Below are 19,269 nucleotides of genomic sequence, written 5' to 3' on the forward strand. Positions count from 1 at the left end.
CTTTGTGCTAAACAAATGCCTAAAAGCACATTCAACCCTTAGAGCAGTATGTGAGATTAGGTGAGATCATATGAGGAAATAAAGCATGTTTTGCCACAGTGTGGCTGAACAGCAACTTCCTCCATCAGTAGAAATGGGATGAATTTGTTTACAGAGCAGGTAAATGCTTCATGCCAGGCAGAGAATGACGGAGTCTGTAGAGCCAGTAAATTAGAAATAGCACAAGGATGATCTACAAAAGGCCGCTCCTTTGTCAAGTTCTGTGGAAAAGCAAAGTTTTTAGTGACTTCTTTTGGTCACCTTATGAAGGAGAACACGTGATCATCTGTCCCTTAGCCCTGTTGTGTTGCTGTAGCTCTGACTTAGCTCCAATGTTCCTTTTGAACCAGTAACAGGGAGGGTTTAAGACCCCCATAAAGCTGAAGACAGACTTCCTTCATTTAGTCTCCTTAATTATTGGGTCTATAAGAACTTGGAGACAGAAAGGGAGCAAGGGCAAAGGAAATGCTCTGTACAACAGCTGTAGGTGTCAACTGCCAGCATTGCTCTGTTATGAGTTCAGCTGGTCTGAACATCACTGCGTACCTGTGGTAATGGTATGACAAAGATCATGGGACAGGCACAGGTGGCATCACGAACACAACAGAGATTTATGACAGGATCCACAGCAGGAGGGAGCTCTGGGATCAGCCTCTCAATTCTTCATGTATCTCCAACCACATCCAGCTCAGGTCACTGGGCCTCGTGTTGCCGGTGTCGCAAGGCAGCAGAACGAGTCCTCAGCGCTGTCACCTGCCCGTGGAAAACCTGCGAGCATTCCTCAGTAATTATTCAGAGGCTTTCAACAGACCCTTGTACTGAATCCACCCTGTTTGTCCCACATGAACCTCCAACATTTTTTAAATGGCGGATTTTTTTTGATGGTATGTCTTGCTTAACTCAAGTGCTGTCTTAGCAGGCAGCAAGTACATAATTTCCCACCCAGCTTGCATATGGTATGGATAAAATCTGCTCCTACCTTCAGCATGAAGACTGCTCTGGGTACTCCTTCAGCTCAATTAGCTACAGGGTAGCCCAACATTAACAACTTTCTGTTTTTATTACCTGTTTGTGTTTCCCTTAATCCTAGGGTGAGTTACCTGCAAAGTATCAAATCTCATCATAAAAGTAGACAGAAAAGCAGCCAGTTGTGTCATAGTTTGATTCATGTTGGACTCAGAGCTGAAGGAATAAACATTCCTGACTGATGGGTAATTTCTTTTCCGGGTGTTCCAGTGGATGAAAGAAAAATCCCTTAGCATTCCTACAGGAAATGAAGGTCAAAATTAAATCAGATGAAAGACTGCCAGATCCCAGGCTGAGAGCCAGTGATGTCCACAGGGCTCTCCCCAGTTAATACAGCACATATTGTGTCATACCATGAAGCTTTTTTTTCTTAGACTTGTCCTTAAAAACAACTCCCTTAGGTTGTGTTATTTCCCTAATAAAAGCCCAAATATACCAAACTACAGCAGTCTATTAGGACAGATTTTGAAAAAAAAATATTTTCACTATTAAACGTGTTCATTACACCACAAAATCTATCTGGGTATAAAAGCACATTCTGAGGGGGACCTTTGTCAAACATTTTTACTGCTTATTGAATTGCTCATGGAACAATCTTCTTGCAAAGAAGCACAAGCACTTTGAAGAACAAATTCTACACGCTGTACTTACCTGAAAGGAGACAGTTAATACAGAAAAACAAGGACATTCAACACTTTATGATAAAAAGGGATTCATAATGCTCTATAACCCTGGAGTTCATGACAGTAGAGATTTGTATAGAGAGATTGGACTGTCCTTCCCTTGGAATAAACCTCACTGCAATCAGTGAAGGTGTTGGCAGTGTAAGATGCCAACACTTGAGTGTCATGAGATCTATTTCATTACTTGTAAAACTCCTTAAAGGACTCACCAGAGAAAGCCAAAAAACACAAAAAACACAAATAGATGCCACTCAGCATCTATTGAGAAAACTTACCATGCTCCCCTGCAAGGGGAGGCCTAAACAGCTGTATGTCACATAAACATCACCTCTTGGAGTGCTTCATTTTCTCCAGAGACAGGGCTAGTTGCTATATATTTTCTACCCTGTCATGACACAGCTGCATGCCTAGCACACACTGTATTCATAATTTTCACTTTCCTGTCATTGCGAAAGAGCTCATGTTTGGATGCTGTCCTAACTGTCAGTGCAGATGTTTTGCTGTGCTTTTGAAGGAGGCTGTGTGCTGCATGGCACTGCACCCTGGCTGGCAGGGCATTCCGGGGTGCCTGGGGCTGGGATGTTTGCAGCTGACACCTCCCCACTGCCAAGCCTCGGGGCTCACACACCAGCTGTCCACAGTGCCAGCTGGCAGCAAAGCACAAAGGGGCACGTTTAGGGCACAGACAAGTTACTTCAGAGTTCAGCCCCACGCTTCCAGCACAGCCAACACCTCTATGTGCATGTGCTTCCTCCACGATGAATGAACTGCAATATGTGTGGGCAGGTAACTTCAGAGAACAACCTCTGAGGCATCCCTAGGGAAAGCAGAAGACAGTTAAACTCAAGTTTAAATAGTAATAATAATATGCTGCTTCTACTTCCTTATGGATATATTATATGAATGTAACATCTTTCCATTTCATTGCATTAAGCTCTCCCACACATTGTTCAAGAGTAACTATATCTCATATATCCAGTACATCTCTGCCTAATGCATTTAATGATTATACCATTTCCCTTCTTGCTAGAAATGCTTCTTACATTTGTTACAAGGTGAGTGTGATTTCTAGAGACAACCTCGCTCTATGTTTCATTTCAGCTGTCTGTCGTGTTGGATAAGTCACATTTGCACTGTTGTTGATTTTCTTATTTGCTGTAAAAACAATAAAGTGTTTCAAATTACAATTCTAAAAGCCAAAAATCACACTGGATCCTGGCTTCCCCTAATTGCTTGTTTTACAGGAATGGAATGGAGCTTTGTGATTTGGTATTTGTTAAGACTGAAGAGCTACTGGGTGTCAGCAGGGGAGGGGGGTAAGTTCAGATGTACCTCATGGCAGGGATATTAATGTCATGACCCTCATCCACTTCCATATCACTCTGCCCTGTCCCTGTGAAGTGCTTTGGGGATTGAGTTCTATCCAGAGCTTACAGTGTCAAATCTAGGCTCTGTCTCAGCTAAAGAGGAAATGCAAAGTAAACATATGAAAGAGGCTGGCTTGCTCCCTGTCCCTAGACTCTTCAATTCCAGGACCAAGGTCCAGACAGATTTTAGCCAGGCCTGTGCAAAGCAGGTGGGTATCTCACAGGGTTAGGCATTACTTCCCTTTAAAGACAGACTCCCACTGTTTTTAACAAACAAATTTCAAATTTTTCCCGTTTGGTTTTTTCTTTTTTCTTTCCCATTTTGATTCTAGTGAAACCTGGCAAACATGATGGAGCATTGCCTCTCAGCAATACCTCCCTGGATGTTCTGCCACCGTCATGGTGACAGGCTGACCACTATACTGAAACCAGAGGATATGTGATGTCGAACACAGCGGCCCTGGGCTCCTTCTGTAGACAGGTATCTGGTAAGACAAAGCCATAGGACACTCACAAACCCTTCCCAGCAGAGCCCACAGGCCAGAGGAACAAGCCACCCTCTGTTGCACACAGCTGGATCCCACAGCAGGCAGGCATGAAGGCGGCACATCCCAGGACCTTGCTGAACAGAGCAGCCCTTCCCAACAACACTGGTCATTTTCCTCCATGGGAAGCAGATTTGAGACCAGAGCAACAAGTCTGCCAGCATGGAAGAAAGGCTGCCAGACCACCTCAACCCCCACACTTCAGGTTTCCTGCATTCCTGCCAGGACCGCTCAGTGTATCCAAAAGGCTTCGTTTTCATAGGGAAACGTGAGCAGTTCACTTGCTCCATGGCACCTTCTTGCCCTTCAGCCAGGACAAGGGGACATGTTGTGAAGGGAAGCCAAGTTGTGGCAGTCGTCTGCAGAGTGGCAAGATGATATTCCTGCTCTGCATCTGGCAGGAGCAGGGACAAGTGTGCTGAGTGGATGCCAACACAAGATTCAGGTGGTGTTGAATTCTCAGGGAGAACATGCTGTACCAAACATTCCTTATTGTATATCTTACATAAACAAAGTATTTAGCTCACCACCCTGCACTAGCTCATGATAATAAATGCCTTTCTCTGCTGCATATATTGAAGTTGTGTAGTCAAGCCGGCTCAGGGACACGCACAGGATGCTCAGTTTGTACTGAGATGCTTTCTGCAATCATTTAAGCTGAGAGTAATCAGCTAGAGCTAAAAAAGGAAGGCACAAACAGGTTTTGCTGTGCAAATACATCAGACACGGAGTGACCCCTGTAGGAAACCATCTCTTCCATCCTTCTTCAGGGGGACAGGCCCAGAAATGCTCCAGGACATTCTCCTCTCCAAAGGGGAATTCCCCTGCTACCACTGTCAGCTTTTACTCCAAACTCATCAGCATTTTCTCGTGGTAGATCACAACACACACCTTGCACTGGGGGATTTCCACTCTGCTGCACCATGGCAGAACAGAGTCAAAACCCAGTTGTTGCTCATAAATTCATATCTCTGTACTTGCAGAGTGAGCAACACTAAGCAACCACACACACTTGCAAAATCCCTGCCAAAACTGTGTGAATTGCTCCAGTGTCCCAAAGTCAGGGGGGGTGCTGGGGGATGGCCAGGCTGGCCCGAGCAGGACTCCCAGGCTTGCTCACCCCACGAAAGGGCTGCAGGGCTCCTGCATTGGACAGGGGTCTGCATTTTCTAGAGGTGCCTCAGGGCATACAAGGCTTGCAAAGGACCAGGGTGGGAGGTGGAATTGGGGTCTGACACAGAGAGGTTGCAGCACTGCACAACAACTAAAATCATTTGCAAATATCAGCAAAATATTCTCCTGAAAGGAAAAAAAGTAGCTTCAAATTTACAAGGAAAAGAATTCTACTTAAATTTTTGTTCACATTCTTTTGCTGAAAATCTTGAAAAAATAAACACAACATGTGGAAACTGTGAAGCCCCTCCCACACATACATTTTTTGTTAAAAGTCCTCAAAAATCTCATGAGAAACTTGAATATGACAGAAGAAATTCTTAGAGCTCAGCATTAATCAGTTTACTCTAAAAATAAAGCAAAACCCTTGATACAGCACTTCCTCTGCTTCCATATGAGGTTCCTCTCGAGACAGAGTTTTTTGGATGTTTGTTTAACCACACTACTCAAATTCATGACCTATTAGAGGTACAAGGCAGATCTGGTAAACAAAAATGTCTCACTGGGGTCACTCGGTTTGTCACTCTTGCAGAATACGACCTTCAGGGTAGACTTCTTTTGAAACTGCATTTTGAAAGAAGGAATTTTGCCACACACTCAGTACTCTTTTTTTGTTTCCCTGTTGCTCGGAAAGTAACATTGTGTGCAGCTGCCTCAGCCCCTGTCAGTGGTTATCAATCCCTGCCCTCCAGCAGACAAACAGTGCTGCATCGCTGCTATCAGCATAAATCTGCACACCAGGCAAAAGGCACAATCCTTGTTAAACACTGTTCTTTTTTAGCAGGTCCAACCTGACATATAGAGAACGTGCAGCCTACTCCTGGGACAGGTACAGCTGAAGCACAGGTACCACTGGGCTCAGGTGGTGCAGATTAGCTTTTGTTTTGAGACTCCAGAGATGTCAATTAATGTCCCACTTTCATTCATTGCTGACCTGTATTGCAGCAAAGGCAAAAAGTCTCCCCAACCTCTTATTACTCCTCTGAGCCTGCACTTTGAACACCTGGTAATTTTCTTAGTGCACTGGTTTCTGTTGCTGTGGCATCACTGTGTTGCTGCCCTTATTGCTAAGCAATTAACAGACTGTCCTTCCAGAAATATCCAACACCCCAGACACTATTAGCTCCTCGGAACATTTTCAACAAAAACATTCCAGGGGAGCTGTATTAGTAGCTCTTTCACTTTCAGGGACAAGCATCTCTCCAACCACATATCCTGTTCCAGAACACCAGACCAGGACAGGAAGAAGGGCTTATTTGTGTTCAGGCCCCGTTTTGCCAATTCTGCATAAAATTTTCATCTCACATCACTCTGAGACTGGCACATTTCTTGTATAATCCAGTGAAGAAACTTACCCCTATACAGCTCCTGCACCAGGTTCCCATGGCTTCCAGGCAGCAGCCAATGCTGGGACTTCCAGGGAGGCCAGACTCCTGGTTACCCCAAGAACCAGGCATAATTTCTGACCCCAAAGTGCTAATGGAAGCCTCAAGAGTTACTCTCAAAAACAATTCCCTGAAGATAACAATCTTTTGGTCACTCAGCCTGAGAACAACCTTCAGGCAACAGAGCAATGTGCTAACAGATCCCTCCTTTAGACTGAGCCCATAAAAGTTGATCCTTTCTGAAGGGTCCAAGAGGACCAGTATCTCTCCAGCAAAAGCAAATGTCAAAGAAACATCAAAAGCAACCTCAAAATAGAATGAATGTTTGCCAAAACCCTTTTTTTACATCTCACTCTTTTTTTTAGTTAGAAACACGTAAACCCCCATACTTACATGTGGATAAGGCTTAGGAGTCACTCCAGGGGTTTACTTCTGGGTGTCAAGGCAGAGTCACTTAGCCAGAGTCACACAGTACCCCAAAATTACAGTAATAATTGACATTTTAAATGCAAAATGTCCAGACAATCAGCAAGTCCTTTCCCTAAAGGCTACTGGACAGTGCCTTGGGCTTGGCATTCCCACTTAACAGTGGGATATTGCATGTTTGGTTCCTGCAGCTTTGCTGTCAAAGTGACCACACTGGACCAAAGCAAAAGACCAACTGGGCTACAGACATGTTACCTGCTATGAGAAAGATATAAAAACATGCATGAGGTTTTATTTTCCCTCAGGAATACTCTCTTGCCTCCAGAAGTTGGCAGAGCCATGTCTCCACATGTTCTCAGGGTCCCAGTCCGAAGCAAACAGGAGGCATATTTGATGCATTTTACATATGACATCTGTAGCCATATATTTAAAAAAAAATAAAAATGTACAAAATATGTCAAAATATTTTCTTACTGATTGATACAGAAATATCTGAACTTCTTTATTTACACATTCTCTAGTGAGAATCTCTTTTAGAAAATCAGCTTAGGGTATAATACTCAGCACCTACGCAGTTGTAGCTGTCGTGCAACGGTCCTTTGGTATATTTAGTCTTTTAGTGTCACACTTAACACTTGCCTGTTCCCAGCCACGCAAAAAAGATGATATTTAAAATACCATCAATATATTTATTTGTCTGAACTTTTCTTCTATGTAAAAGTTGAGTGCTCATTGCAGAAAGGAGGAATAAATCCTCATGTATGATAAAAACAGATTCTCCTTCAAGCAGCTGGTAAATGAATGGGCCCAAAACAAAGGGAAGAGGGGAGAGGAATGTCATCACTGCAGGGACAACCAGCTGCACTGACATTGTCCTACGTAATGCCCCAAGCCTACAGGAAGGACTCAGGTTCTCTTTCCCTGCCCATGGCAGTCTCAGTTTCTCTGAAGCAGCTGCCCTTCCTTGAAGAGGAGCTTTCTCGGTGGCTGTTGAACTGATAAACTCGTCTCTTAAACAAGCGATGGAGCTTCTGCTGGAACTGGTTCCCAATGAAGCAGTACAGCAAAGGGTTGATGCAGCTGTTGGCAAATGCCATGCAGATGCCAAAGGGCAGTGCCGTGTCAATGATCCCTATCACGTCACAGCTGTTAATGATGTTCATATGAGCCAAGGCATTCAAAAAGGTTAAAATGTGGAATGGAAGCCAGGAAATTAAGAAGGCCACAACAACAGCAGCAACCAGCTTTAGCACTTTGTCCCTCTTCTGCTTTCTTTTCCGAAACTCCCGTGCTTTAAGCAAGTGCCTCCTGATCCAGATGTAGCAGGTGGTGATCACTGTCAAGGGGATGAAGAAGCCGAGGGCGTTTTTCAGGAAGGCTGTTGCCACAGACCATTTTGCATAATTCTCATAAGGAAAGGCCATAATGCAAGCCTTGACCCCCAAGCTTTCGATGTAGTAAGTGTCTCGGAAATAAAAAGTTGGGAGGGAGGACAAACAGGCAAGGCCCCACACAACCGATGCTACAAAATAAGCTTGTTGTAGAGTCCTTCTCTGGGAGTGAATAGGATGGACAATGGCGTGGTACCGGTCCACACTCATGCATGTAATGAAAAAAATACTCGCAAACATGTTCAAGCACAGGACAGAACTGGAGATCTTGCACATGAGAGACCCAAAGAGCCAGTTGTATCCCTGGGCATAGTAGGTGGCCCAGAAGGGAAGGGTGGCAAGGCACAGCAGATCTGCCATGGCCAGGTTGAAAATGTAAATATTAGCAACTGTTTTGGGACTAGTGTGACGACAAAGCACCCCAACCACCACACTGTTGCCAATCAATCCCACAACAAAAACCACAGAGAAGAGTGCTGGAATCAGTGAAAACTGATAATCTGAAGAGGTAAGAGGGCAGGGAGGGGGCGAGAGTAACACAGTCGACGAGTTTGTCAGTGCTGTAGAGAGGGCTTGAAGAGTTTCTCTGGTGGTGACAGCCACGGAGTAGTTGTTCTGCATGCTGGTGCTGGTGGAAAGGGACTTTCTGCAGGAAATTCATGTGCTAGTAGAAATTTTCTATCACATCTCTCACCTGCGGATCAGAAACCGTGTGTTAGACATGCACTCTGCAGCTGTCTTAGCTCTGAAATCATGCAGTCACAATAAAATAAAAACCATTTGAAGTTATGTCAGGAAGCTGTGTGCTGAAATAGCAGGCAACCCTGCTGAACTCCTTACCTTCATCCCACTGACAGGACACAATTAGCCCTAGGGAGGTCACAGCACTTCTTAATTAGCCTGGCAAAGAAGCAAGCAGCTGGGTTTTATCTGTGATTACAGATGGTGCTTTCTGGGGCCAGCAGAGCAGAAGGATTATGGACTCAGGAGCTGGAGACACTTAGGGAACTTCTGTGACCCAAAGGGCACACTGAAGCTCCTCGTGATCCTTTTCTCAGATTTCTCATGCTATTTCCAGCACTCTTGAGGAGTTAAAATAATGTTAAAAGGCAGCAGTCACCAGTGGAGATCAGGCACTTCACACCTGAGGGTCTCCTGGGACTTCACAGGCATGAAAGCAGCCTTTTAACAAGGCTATTAGGAAAGCAAGCTATGACTTTTTTTTTTTTAGTTCACAGGGCTGGATACAAAGACACTGAAAAGTCTTTGCAAAATATCATTTGTCAAAATCTTCTCAAAGCAAATCTGTATCTCCTGCCCTCATGACAGCTTTAATCAGAACAGTAAAAGAAGTATAGACACAAGCAATAAACTCAGTTCTTGCAGGCATCAGATTTAACAGTAGTATGTGCCATCCATTTAGAAAGATCAGGACTGGGTTTCAGAAGGGAAAAATATAACTACAAAACAGCTAAAATAGGAGAGTTGATTGACAGGTCTGCCTTTATTCCAGTTCAACAGCTTGTGTCTGCACTCTGAGCAGAGCACTTTTCAAAGTTCAAGACTTCATAAGCAAATAACTTTATATGCAAATAAAGAAGATATCATACCCAAATATTTTATTTTGCACAACAGGGACAATTCATTTTTAATTAAGTCCTTGTGCAATCAGTCAGGTGTTAAAGAATTCACAAGGAGCCCTAAAAACAACAGAAATTTTGACCAAGACAGCAGAATTGGGTAATGATCTCTCATTTAACAGAAGGCAACAGATCAGTTGAAACACATTTTTCTGTATTAACAATTTAGTGTACCGTAGCTTATCATTTGCACAATGCAAAATATGAAATATGCTACTTTGGATATACTGACAAAAATTTAATTTTAAATATGTTGTCTCAACAATGAAAATTCAGTAGGGGAATTTCTGCACAGTGCCAGTATTTAAAATCACAAATTGTGATTCACGAGCCCATGTTGTGTAATCAGCAGATCTTAAACCCAATGAAAGCTTTTCGTTTGGGAACACAAATATTCGGGAGAGGGTCTGGAGTCCCATTTCACCCTTTTGTCCTGAACCCCTCACTTTAAGCTACAGAAGCTGAAATCTCAGAACTCATCACAGAGCATTACATATCTCACTTACTCCTAGCAGAGGGATCACACCATAATCAGTTGTAGCTACACTACTGAGAACAAGGTTTCATTGACAAACACGCTCCCCCCTCTGCACATGAACAACTGGTGCCTTAGAATCAGCTCCTCCAAGCTGCGCCTTCCTACTATTACTTCACACACAGTGAGACATTCTATCACAAACTGAATCAAATCAACAGAAATTATGTTCCAACAGCAGACAGAACACATACCTCTCAGACCTCACATTCGTCCAGACGTAGCTCTGGAGTTCTGTGCTCCTTTTTTCCGTTTTCCTCCCAGCAAGTGTCGCCACCAGCAATCTGCTCTCTCATATCTTCCGTTTTCCCACTGGGAGACTTTAACCTACATAACTCAAGAAGTGAAATATGAATGCCAGCCAGCTTCTTTTCCTTTTGGAAGCAAAGCAGTTTGAGAACCCCCCTTTCCAAGGCCACGTGAGCGCTTGCGGTAAATCAGGAGAGAGGAACAAGACAGCCAGAAAAAAAAAAAAAAGGGAAGAAATCGAGCAAGAAAAAAAAAGGGAATTCATGTAAATATCCCTGCAGTCTTCTACAGCAGCTCTTGGGCCAGGGGGATACACCCACATGCAACCCCTTTTTGCCCTCCACGTGCACACGCAACACATGGGAGCCTCCACGCAAGAATTCATGCATCTCTGAAGGCAGGGGGATTCCCATGCAGCCCATGGACTCCCAGCAGTTGCTAACACATTTGAGAGTGAAACAGGCTGTTAGTCCTGGCAGAGCTGACCATAATATGAACACACAGAGAGAGAAAGTGGACACCCTCCACCAGGAATCCTTGCTGTTAGCTGCTTTGCACACAAAGATCTTGCTCTGTCCCTCACCAAACACCCAGTGTGCTTTGCAAGTGGGGGGAAAATGTCAAATGCACTAAAATGTTTATTTTGCAAAAATAACAAACACAAACTGTTTAGATTTAAATATGAAGTTTTCCTTTCCAGATGCACTTTTGATCCTCCCAGATACTTTCTGTGTCTGTCCTGTTCTGCCTACAAAACTGTCGGGGATTTTGTGTTGGGTTCATTCCTTTTAGTACACAAGAAATGGCCCCAAGGCACCCCATGCAATGGGGGCCATACCTCGGGCTGTCCTTTGACAAATCCTGCTCCCATTCTTCCCCTTGCCAGTGCATCTGACTCCTTATCTGATCCCAAGTTCTCACTCCATAACTCCATTTCACCAATGTACAAAGCCCTCTCTTTTCTATTTCCCCCACCATTTCTTTCTCCCTCTCACTTTTTCTGAGCATCACTGGAACACAAAGCTTTCCATGCACAAGCCAACCCCATGCCATGTAGGGCTGCAGCTGAGCTAATGCCCCCTGAGTTTGTGGGATATGTTTGTCCATGCATTGTTTCCACAGCCAGGCTGGTAAACCTAGCACATGGATCTGCTGCAGCAGAGCCCAGGACACAGCTCAGCACAGGGCAGAGCCTGTTTACTGCTCATCTGGCTGCAAAGTTACAAAAGCTGGGAGTTATCACCACAAGGCCTGTTTAAATGGGGAGAAGGTGGGTCTTTCTGGGGGGTGGATTTGGGGAAAGATTTTAAGTTTGTCATTTATACCAAAAAAAAACCCTCATAGTTCAAGAGGAACAAGAAACTTGCTATATGGTCACATTCAGCACTCAAGTTTGTCTTTTTATCCTCAAGTCTGTGCAGCTAAAGAGGTCACTAGAAGTGTTTAAAAAAAACCCAAACCAAACCAAAAAACCCCAAACTAAACCCACCATCTTCACAAGCCACTGCCACACAAAAAGTAATTTCTGTTCAACTGTGCAAATAAGTTAAAAAAAAAAATAAATCCATGCACTCCAAGTCCTAGGTCTTGGATTTTGCAGGGAAGTGCTGCTGTCAGGGATGGAATATTCCAAATAGGCAGCATATCTGACACTGCCAGCAGTCTGTCACAGCCACCTCTTAAGGTTAGACCCTGCCAGCCTGCCAAATCCTCAAGACAGTGTGGTGTCCAGATGCATACTGTATCCATGGGCTTGATTATTTCCTTTTGGAAATAATCCTGCTACCCAGGATGCATAACCCAACATAGGTCACAGTGGCTCTGTCCCCTTTAGTGCTGATTTACAGCAGGATGTTCTGACTCCCTGGTCCCAGGGCTGAGGGCAGAAGTTGGGGATCCAGCACCCACACACAGCTGGGGCAGTGATGATTTCCATCCCTCCGGGTGGTGTGTTTGCTTCATGCTGAATGACAGGCCTTTTGGACACACTCACCAAAACCATTCCAGTTGGGTTTCCCCAGCACCCCATAAACTTTTATATGCATTCCTCCTTCCCACATTTGTTTGTTTAAGGGTTTCCTTAGAGATTAATTGCTCAGTCCTGCAAATACCTGGTCCTTCCACAGCCCCTGAGCACTCCTGCAGAGAAAGCTCCTGTCCTCTTTGGGGACTCAGGGAAAAGAGAAACTGTGAGCAGAAACCAGTCGAAGATCGAAGGCCGACGTAGTTAGTCCTGTTCCCATCCAGCATCCGTGGTTCTTGCCTCAGTATGCTGGGTCTTAACATTGTTTCATGTGCCTCTGAAGCATAATCAGTTCTGGCAGTGGGTGTCTGCAAACCCAGTGTTTTGGCCAAGAGGGAGAACTACTAGCATTTTCAAAGGGAAAACCTTGGTCAGTGTTCCATTTTAGCTCCATGATTTCATGTGCAATCACTGAGCAGGCCTGGGGAAAGCCTTGCTTTTTCACTTCACAGCAGCACAGCAGTGAAGACAAGGGTCACCCTGGCAGGACACATCAGAGTATGGGGTCAGAGAGCCCTGGTCCCATTGAATGAACCTTCTGTGCTGAAAGAGGTCATTTCTGAGGCAGTTCAACATCTATACTGTGACAGAGGGAGTTGGGAGGAAAGAGGGATACCCCTTCTACCTCCAGCATGCAGAAAACTTTTCCAGAGCATTTATTTTATGGGATGTTTGTGTCCAGGCAATAGTGCTGCCAAGACTCAGATTATCCTCCATGACATTGTTTGTTCAAATAATTGGCTGTAAGCATTTTACAAGTTACTAAAAGTAGTAAAGAAAACAAGCACATAAGTAACTTTGAAAACAAGCCGCACCCGTTGCTATTAAAGGCAGCAAGCGCACACGTACCCTGGCACCACTGCCCACTCTCAGGGGAGCACTGCATCATGCCTGGATCTGCTGAAGGCAGCAGGACTGGGTCAAAACTCCATTCCTGAGTGCTGCACAGCACCTAGACATGGCCCCAGACACAGATAAACCACCAGACACCAGCACTTGCCCACAACAGGCACAGAGCCTAAATGCCACTGATGCTGCTATGTCCCAAACACAGCACTCCAGCAACTGAGATCTGCTCAGCTGGGTTGCAAGAGGAACTCACAGTCAGCTTTCATAAAGAACAATTTTTCATCACAGGTCATTTTCCCCTGCTCACTTCTCCCAGATCAGCTGCTGTGATGAGCAGCAGAAGTCAAGACACTGATGCCCACAGCTTGTGGGAGAGAGCTCCCTCCTGTCTGACTTCTGCTTTATTAGTATTAATATAACTGTACATAGCCTGGCATTTAAAGGATGTGGGAGCCTGCTTCACATTTCTTTTTAGTGTCTCAAAGTGATATTTAAGAAGAGTTAAGGCTCCATGGCCAGTTTTATAGAGTTACAGAGTACTCGGGGGTCTCTTTCCAGAGACATTTTACAAATAAAAATCTTCCTTCCTTTGCTACTTTGAACTATACTCACTGCAAACAACTTTCCCACTTTTTAAGTGTTTTTGTTGGAAATTTCTCCTATGTTCCAAGAATGCTGAGATACATGTGAGAGTTCACCAGATAGATAAAGCTTTGGCAGAGTCAGAATATTCCTACCACTTGGGTATTCCACCTTATTTAATCAATCTGTTAACCAAAAAAGCTATTAAGTGATTCTGCTCACTCAATCTTTGCCCAAAAGAAAGTTTAAAGAAAGCAAACCTTGCTCCTTTAACTCATTAGACCAGCAAGACCATCTCAAAGTAGATGTTTGGAACACTTGTATCAAACCTCAGTCTCCTAAGGAGAATACAGATCCTTAAAATCTACAGTATTAGGCAGGGCTCTTGACATCAGCTACAAACAATTTCTGAAGTGGGTGTGCTGGGCTATAAATCCCAGATGTCAGATAAATCAGTAACTGAAAGAAAGACAAAAAACACAGCCATGGTCATGCAGTGGGTGGAATACATTTTAACAGAAACCTTCAGTGGTTCAGCTTTTCCATTAAAGCCAGAATAATGAGCCACCTCAGCCAAAACACATGATGCACTCCAGAAAACCCTCCAAGCAGATGGACTGAGACAACCAAAATCCCTGCACGTGGAGCACAGAGAGCTGAGCCTGGACAAAACAACCCAAGAGCAGGATGCTCATGACTGAATGGACCATAGTGGAAAGTGTTTGTTAAAAGGTAGTTAGTGAAAAAAAATCACATGCCTGTTCTCAAGGACCATGTCCTTACCTTATCTCTGCAGCATCTTAACGTGGCAATGATTGCAGTGGAGATGCTCAGGAGCTGCAGCTGGCCAGGCAATGCTGAGGCTTCTTGCAAAAGAGTACTGGACACTACAGCACACACAGGACATTCCTGTGGCCACTGTCTTGGATCAGCTCAGCCCCCAGCAAAGGTTTAGCTCTCCACAGTGTTGAGCGATGGCACATCACTGCCTGACTTCCACCCCAAGGGCAGCTGCAACCAGAGCTGCCATCAGTAAGTGTGGTCCAGGTGGCAGCCACAGCCAAAACCCTGGCAAGGCAGCTGCCACCATCCTGTGAATTGCAGAATCTTTATAGGGAGCAACTGGAAGTGCCAAAGCTGTGACAAGGTGTAAAAATCTGGTCACTGTAATATTTACGGGCTTCCTTGGCCCTACAGGCTCCGAAGCAAGGAAACATTCTGGAGCTGTGTGGTCCTGTTCCACCACAATGTTTTAGTACAGTTAAGCAACATCTGGCAATAATGAGCTCCAAGAGCTGCATGCTTTTAGTCTCTGAAAATTTCCATTATGAAATCAAGGAGAGTTAGAGAGAGCTGTAGGATAAAAAAAGGGCTGGAATTACAACCAGAAATAAAAGTCTGTGTAGAATAAAAATGACACCAGAGCAAGAGATCCATCTTCTTCAGCCTGAGCTACCAAACTTCAGCTAGCCTAGCAGAGAGCAGCTCACTTGTCCTGCACAGAGACCAGCAGAAACCTGTCTCCTTCACAGGGTTGCACTGGCAAAGTCATGGAGCAATGGATATTCACAGCTGTGCTGCAGCAGGAGGTAAGAGAGGCCGTGGAGATCCCAGCAGTGGGACACCCCTCCTAAGTGATGCTCTCCAAGGAGCAGTCCCAGTTGAGCCAGGAACACAGAAAACAAAGATTCACCCACCAAAACCTTTGGCATGGCTCCAGATGTGAGCAGCTGGATGGGGTGAGCAGCACACATTTCCACCTTCCTCTGGGGCTCCCAGGACAAGCCCCTTGGCATGGTGCCATCACTGCTGCTCTCAGCGAAAACCAGCTTTTGGCCCCTGATAAGACTGCATCAAAGCCTGTCTAACTAAATGAATGATGTTTACAGCTGGAAGATGGTCTCCATTACACAACATGACCATCCTAGCCAGCCTTCCAGGGAGAAGTTGGTCTTCAGGGAACTGTTGCTTGAAAAAATGAAGAAGAAAACAGAACTAGCTGAAGCTAATACAGTAATTTAACTAGCACAGGAAACCTAATCTGCCTCTGCTGAGAAAACAACAGAGCTGCAAATTTGTCCAGTTCACACTTACTGTTGGGCATACAATATATTTGGGGTTCTAGCCACTGTCTGGACAGAGCTGGCAGAGCAGGATAGGGAAAGGAAACCCGAATTTGTGAAAGATGAAAAAAGAAAAGAGATGGACCAAGAAAGTAGGAGGAGGGAAATGGAGTGGAAGGCAGGGGGCTGACAGAAGGTGCTTGAAACACATCAAAAACAAGAGAACTCTAGCAGAGGGAAGTGAGGTGGAAAACAAAAATTAAAAGAGTGATAAAAAACATGAGCAGCAACTGCCTGCCCTGCTGACACATCAGCTGCAAGCCCTGGGTCTAGTCCTCTTGGCACAGTAAACAAAATGATCAGTCTGCAGATTGCTGATTCCTGGCTTCTGGGGGCATCAATCAGCCCCTCAACTGCATTTTCCTTTGCCTGTGGATATTGGATAAAAAATATCCAATAAAAATATCCTTGATCCAGCAGGGTCAAGGACACAGGTTTTAAGGGACCCAAGCCCAGTTCCAGCTGCTCAGTGGCATCTTCAGACCTGCTGGAGACAGGCAGTGCCCTGGGAAGGTCAGAGTGCCCTTGGGGTGCTCTGTGTTTTGACCATGGGCATCATTTTTTACCACTTATAGAGGACTCAGGGCTTATCTCAAGAAAAGGCTCTGCCAGGACACAGCACTCCCCTGCACATTCTCAGCTGGCAGGGAGGCTTGCAGAGCTCCTGACAGTCTCCCATTTTACTGTAGAGGAATCATAGCCATCACCAGGGCTGTGCTCAGGGCTCAGTGACAACTCCACTTCCCTAGGCATGAGCCCAAGGCATCTGCCAGTGTGTGCAGCCACACTAGGGTGAGAGCCCTCACCTCACACCCAGATGGCAGAGCCACCTTCAGCTGCCTTTGCTGAAACTCTAACTGGAGAAAAGTACAAAAACTGCCCCCAAAACAGAGTTTTTTTGCACAAACTGTCAAGCAGACTGAGAACGGTGATAACCCATGAGCAGGAGCCTCTCCCAGACAGATCCCAAGGGAAGTCTGTTACCTGCGGCTGTTTGCAGGGGGCAGGAGGTGGGAAAAACCACTGTCAGAGCACAATGCTGGGCTGAAAAATCTCCCTGCTTCTCAGCAGGGCGGCACTTAATCGGCTTTTAGGTGCCTAAACACTTAATCCACTCCCCCACCACCACCACTGCCCCCCCCACATATACACTTCCCACCCCCAGTCTGCAGCAGGAAGAACCAGCTAATTTATTTTCACTGTGCACAGCCCAACCGACCCTGCAGTGCCTGCGGTTCACCTGCCCAAAAGGTACACGCTCTTTTTCTTGCCTCCTTCTCTTCTATCCATCAGGTACTAGATGCAGTGGCTGATGTGTGGCTGGTCATGTCCTTTCTTGTTATATTTGTATTTACCTGTGCAGCAAAGGCTGGTCTGAGTCAGAATATCTCTGATTCATGCCCAAGCATGTGCAAGTGTACAACTGAAGACACTGTCCTCTGTATCAGAGCCGGACTGAAAGCCCTCCCTGGAGAAATAGCAGCATCCACCATCTCTCTAAACCTCTCCAATAATTATTTACGGACTCTCAACACCAACACCTTCAGAAACCTGACTTTTCTTCACAGCCTGTGGCTAGATGGGAACAATCTAACTTTCCTGACCCCAGGAACCTTCCACGCTCTCAACAAGCTGCGAGAGCTGCACCTCAGCAGGAACTCACGCCTCACCTACCTGCATGCAAACACTTTCAGAGGACTATTAAACCTCATCAGCCTGGATTTGTCCCACTGCAATATCTTCGAAATCCACCCGCTTCTATTTTCACACTTGCCTTCTTTGGAAAGCCTCGATTTAGCCTCCAATAACATGCGGTATGTCCCACAAGCCTTTAGCAACCTCTCCAGCCTCACGAGGCTGTCCCTGGAGGGCAATCACATAGAAGCCATCGGCAGAGATTCCCTGAAGGACCTGGAAATGCTGTACGATCTGAACCTCAGGAAGAATCGGATATGGATCATTCAAAATGGCGCTTTCACAAAGCTCCTCAGATTGGGCATGTTAAATTTAGGACACAACTTCATCACTGATTTGCCTAATCAGCTTTTTGAAGGGTTGATCCAGCTCAAGACCATGCACCTCGAAGCCAACAAAATCACTGCTGTGGACTGCACCTTCAGACATCTGCTCAACTTGAGAAACTTGTACTTGAACAACAACCAGATCTCCTCGATCTCAGACTCTGCTTTTTCATACTTACATAAGCTGCACTTTGTTCACCTAAGCAAAAACAACCTCAGTTCCCTCCCCATCCGCTTGTTCTCTGGACTGACAAAGCTGAAGTACGTGTTTTTATCCCACAACCCCTGGAACTGTGACTGCAGGATGCTCTGGTTCTGGCAGTGGATGGTGACGCGCAGGGTTGTGATCGAAGGGCTGGACTGCGCCTTCCTGGGCCCTCACAACACAACGGTGCTCAATGACCCCCGCCCAGGGGACCTGATGGACTGCACGGTGCCCCTCGAGCTGGCAAGTGAGGACAGGTGCAGGGAGGCTGGTACCAGTGTGGCTCCAGAGCCCCCCACTCTCCCCAGCAAGGTCATCCTGCTGACACTTGCCTGGCACATGTGGTACAGTGCAAGGGGGTAGGACACCTTGGTAGCCACATTTTAATGATGTTTAAATTATAAGGTGGAGGCTACTTATTTATTTTCTTACTATTTGCTTGTGAAGGATGGTTTTTATTACAGGTGGATTTTATACAGAAATAAAGGGATTTTATTACATAGGAGTAAATGCTTTCGCTCATGGGCAATGCTCAAATCTGAAATGCCAACATCAGAATTCAATGTAAAGGCTCACACTGGCAAGTTCAGGGCAGGGGCTTGTGCTGGTGACATGGGACACTTGTCCACTGATGCAGTCACATCCAGAAATATTACGTATTTTTGGATGCTTTTCCTTTGCAAGATTGTGACTTGCAATGTGTTCCTGGCCAGACAGAACATCTCGTTGGGCTAAACCCCTGACTGCGAAACCCCTCCACCCTGCAGGAAGCAATTCCCATTGCCAAGTCACAGAAGCAGCCCCATGACCTCCAGAACCAGCAGCACCATTTGTCAGTGCTTGTCCAAGGAGTCTGGTGCTCATAGTAATACTGATGGCAAATCCCATCCTTCAGGCACCAGGCACAGTCAACAGCAGAGCTGGATTTCCTGCAGAGATTAAATTGCATCACAAGTAGACTAAGTCTATCCATGGAGACCTGTCCTGCAGAGCTAGCATGGTCTTCC

General features: G+C 45.4%; 2 protein-coding genes across 3 annotated transcripts; one reads left to right on the forward strand and one right to left on the reverse strand.

The window, feature by feature from the left end:
* Positions 1 to 697: 697 nt before the first annotated feature.
* Positions 698 to 10,897, reverse strand: AGTR2 (angiotensin II receptor type 2). 2 transcript variants are annotated; one of them, XR_007904098.1, is made up of 3 exons: positions 8,876 to 9,283; positions 6,612 to 8,729; positions 698 to 1,303 (listed from the first exon to the last, which is right to left on the reverse strand). XR_007904098.1 is itself a non-coding variant. In XM_051784690.1 (2 exons), the coding sequence occupies exon 2, from the start codon at positions 8,654 to 8,656 to the stop codon at positions 7,538 to 7,540; it is 1,119 nt and encodes a 372-aa protein (XP_051640650.1). In that variant the 5' UTR covers positions 8,657 to 8,729; positions 10,405 to 10,897; the 3' UTR covers positions 5,252 to 7,537. The 2 variants fall into 2 exon arrangements, 1 of the variants encoding a protein (XP_051640650.1); XM_051784690.1 differs by lacking the exons at positions 698 to 1,303; positions 8,876 to 9,283 and adding an exon at positions 10,405 to 10,897 and having other exon boundaries at positions 5,252 to 8,729.
* A 5,956-nt stretch (positions 10,898 to 16,853) lies between these two features.
* LOC127471417 (nyctalopin-like) lies at positions 16,854 to 19,139 on the forward strand. The gene is made up of 3 exons (XM_051788302.1): positions 16,854 to 16,903; positions 17,246 to 17,287; positions 17,485 to 19,139. Exons 1-3 carry the CDS (start codon positions 16,854 to 16,856, stop codon positions 18,623 to 18,625), a joined length of 1,233 nt encoding a protein of 410 aa, XP_051644262.1. The 3' UTR covers positions 18,626 to 19,139.
* The last annotated feature ends 130 nt before the right edge of the window (positions 19,140 to 19,269 follow it).

This window comes from Manacus candei, unplaced genomic scaffold, assembly GCF_025592945.1.
Source record: "Manacus candei isolate 608988 ecotype Guabito, Panama unplaced genomic scaffold, ASM2559294v1 h1tg000003l, whole genome shotgun sequence".
NCBI lineage: Eukaryota > Metazoa > Chordata > Aves > Passeriformes > Pipridae > Manacus > Manacus candei.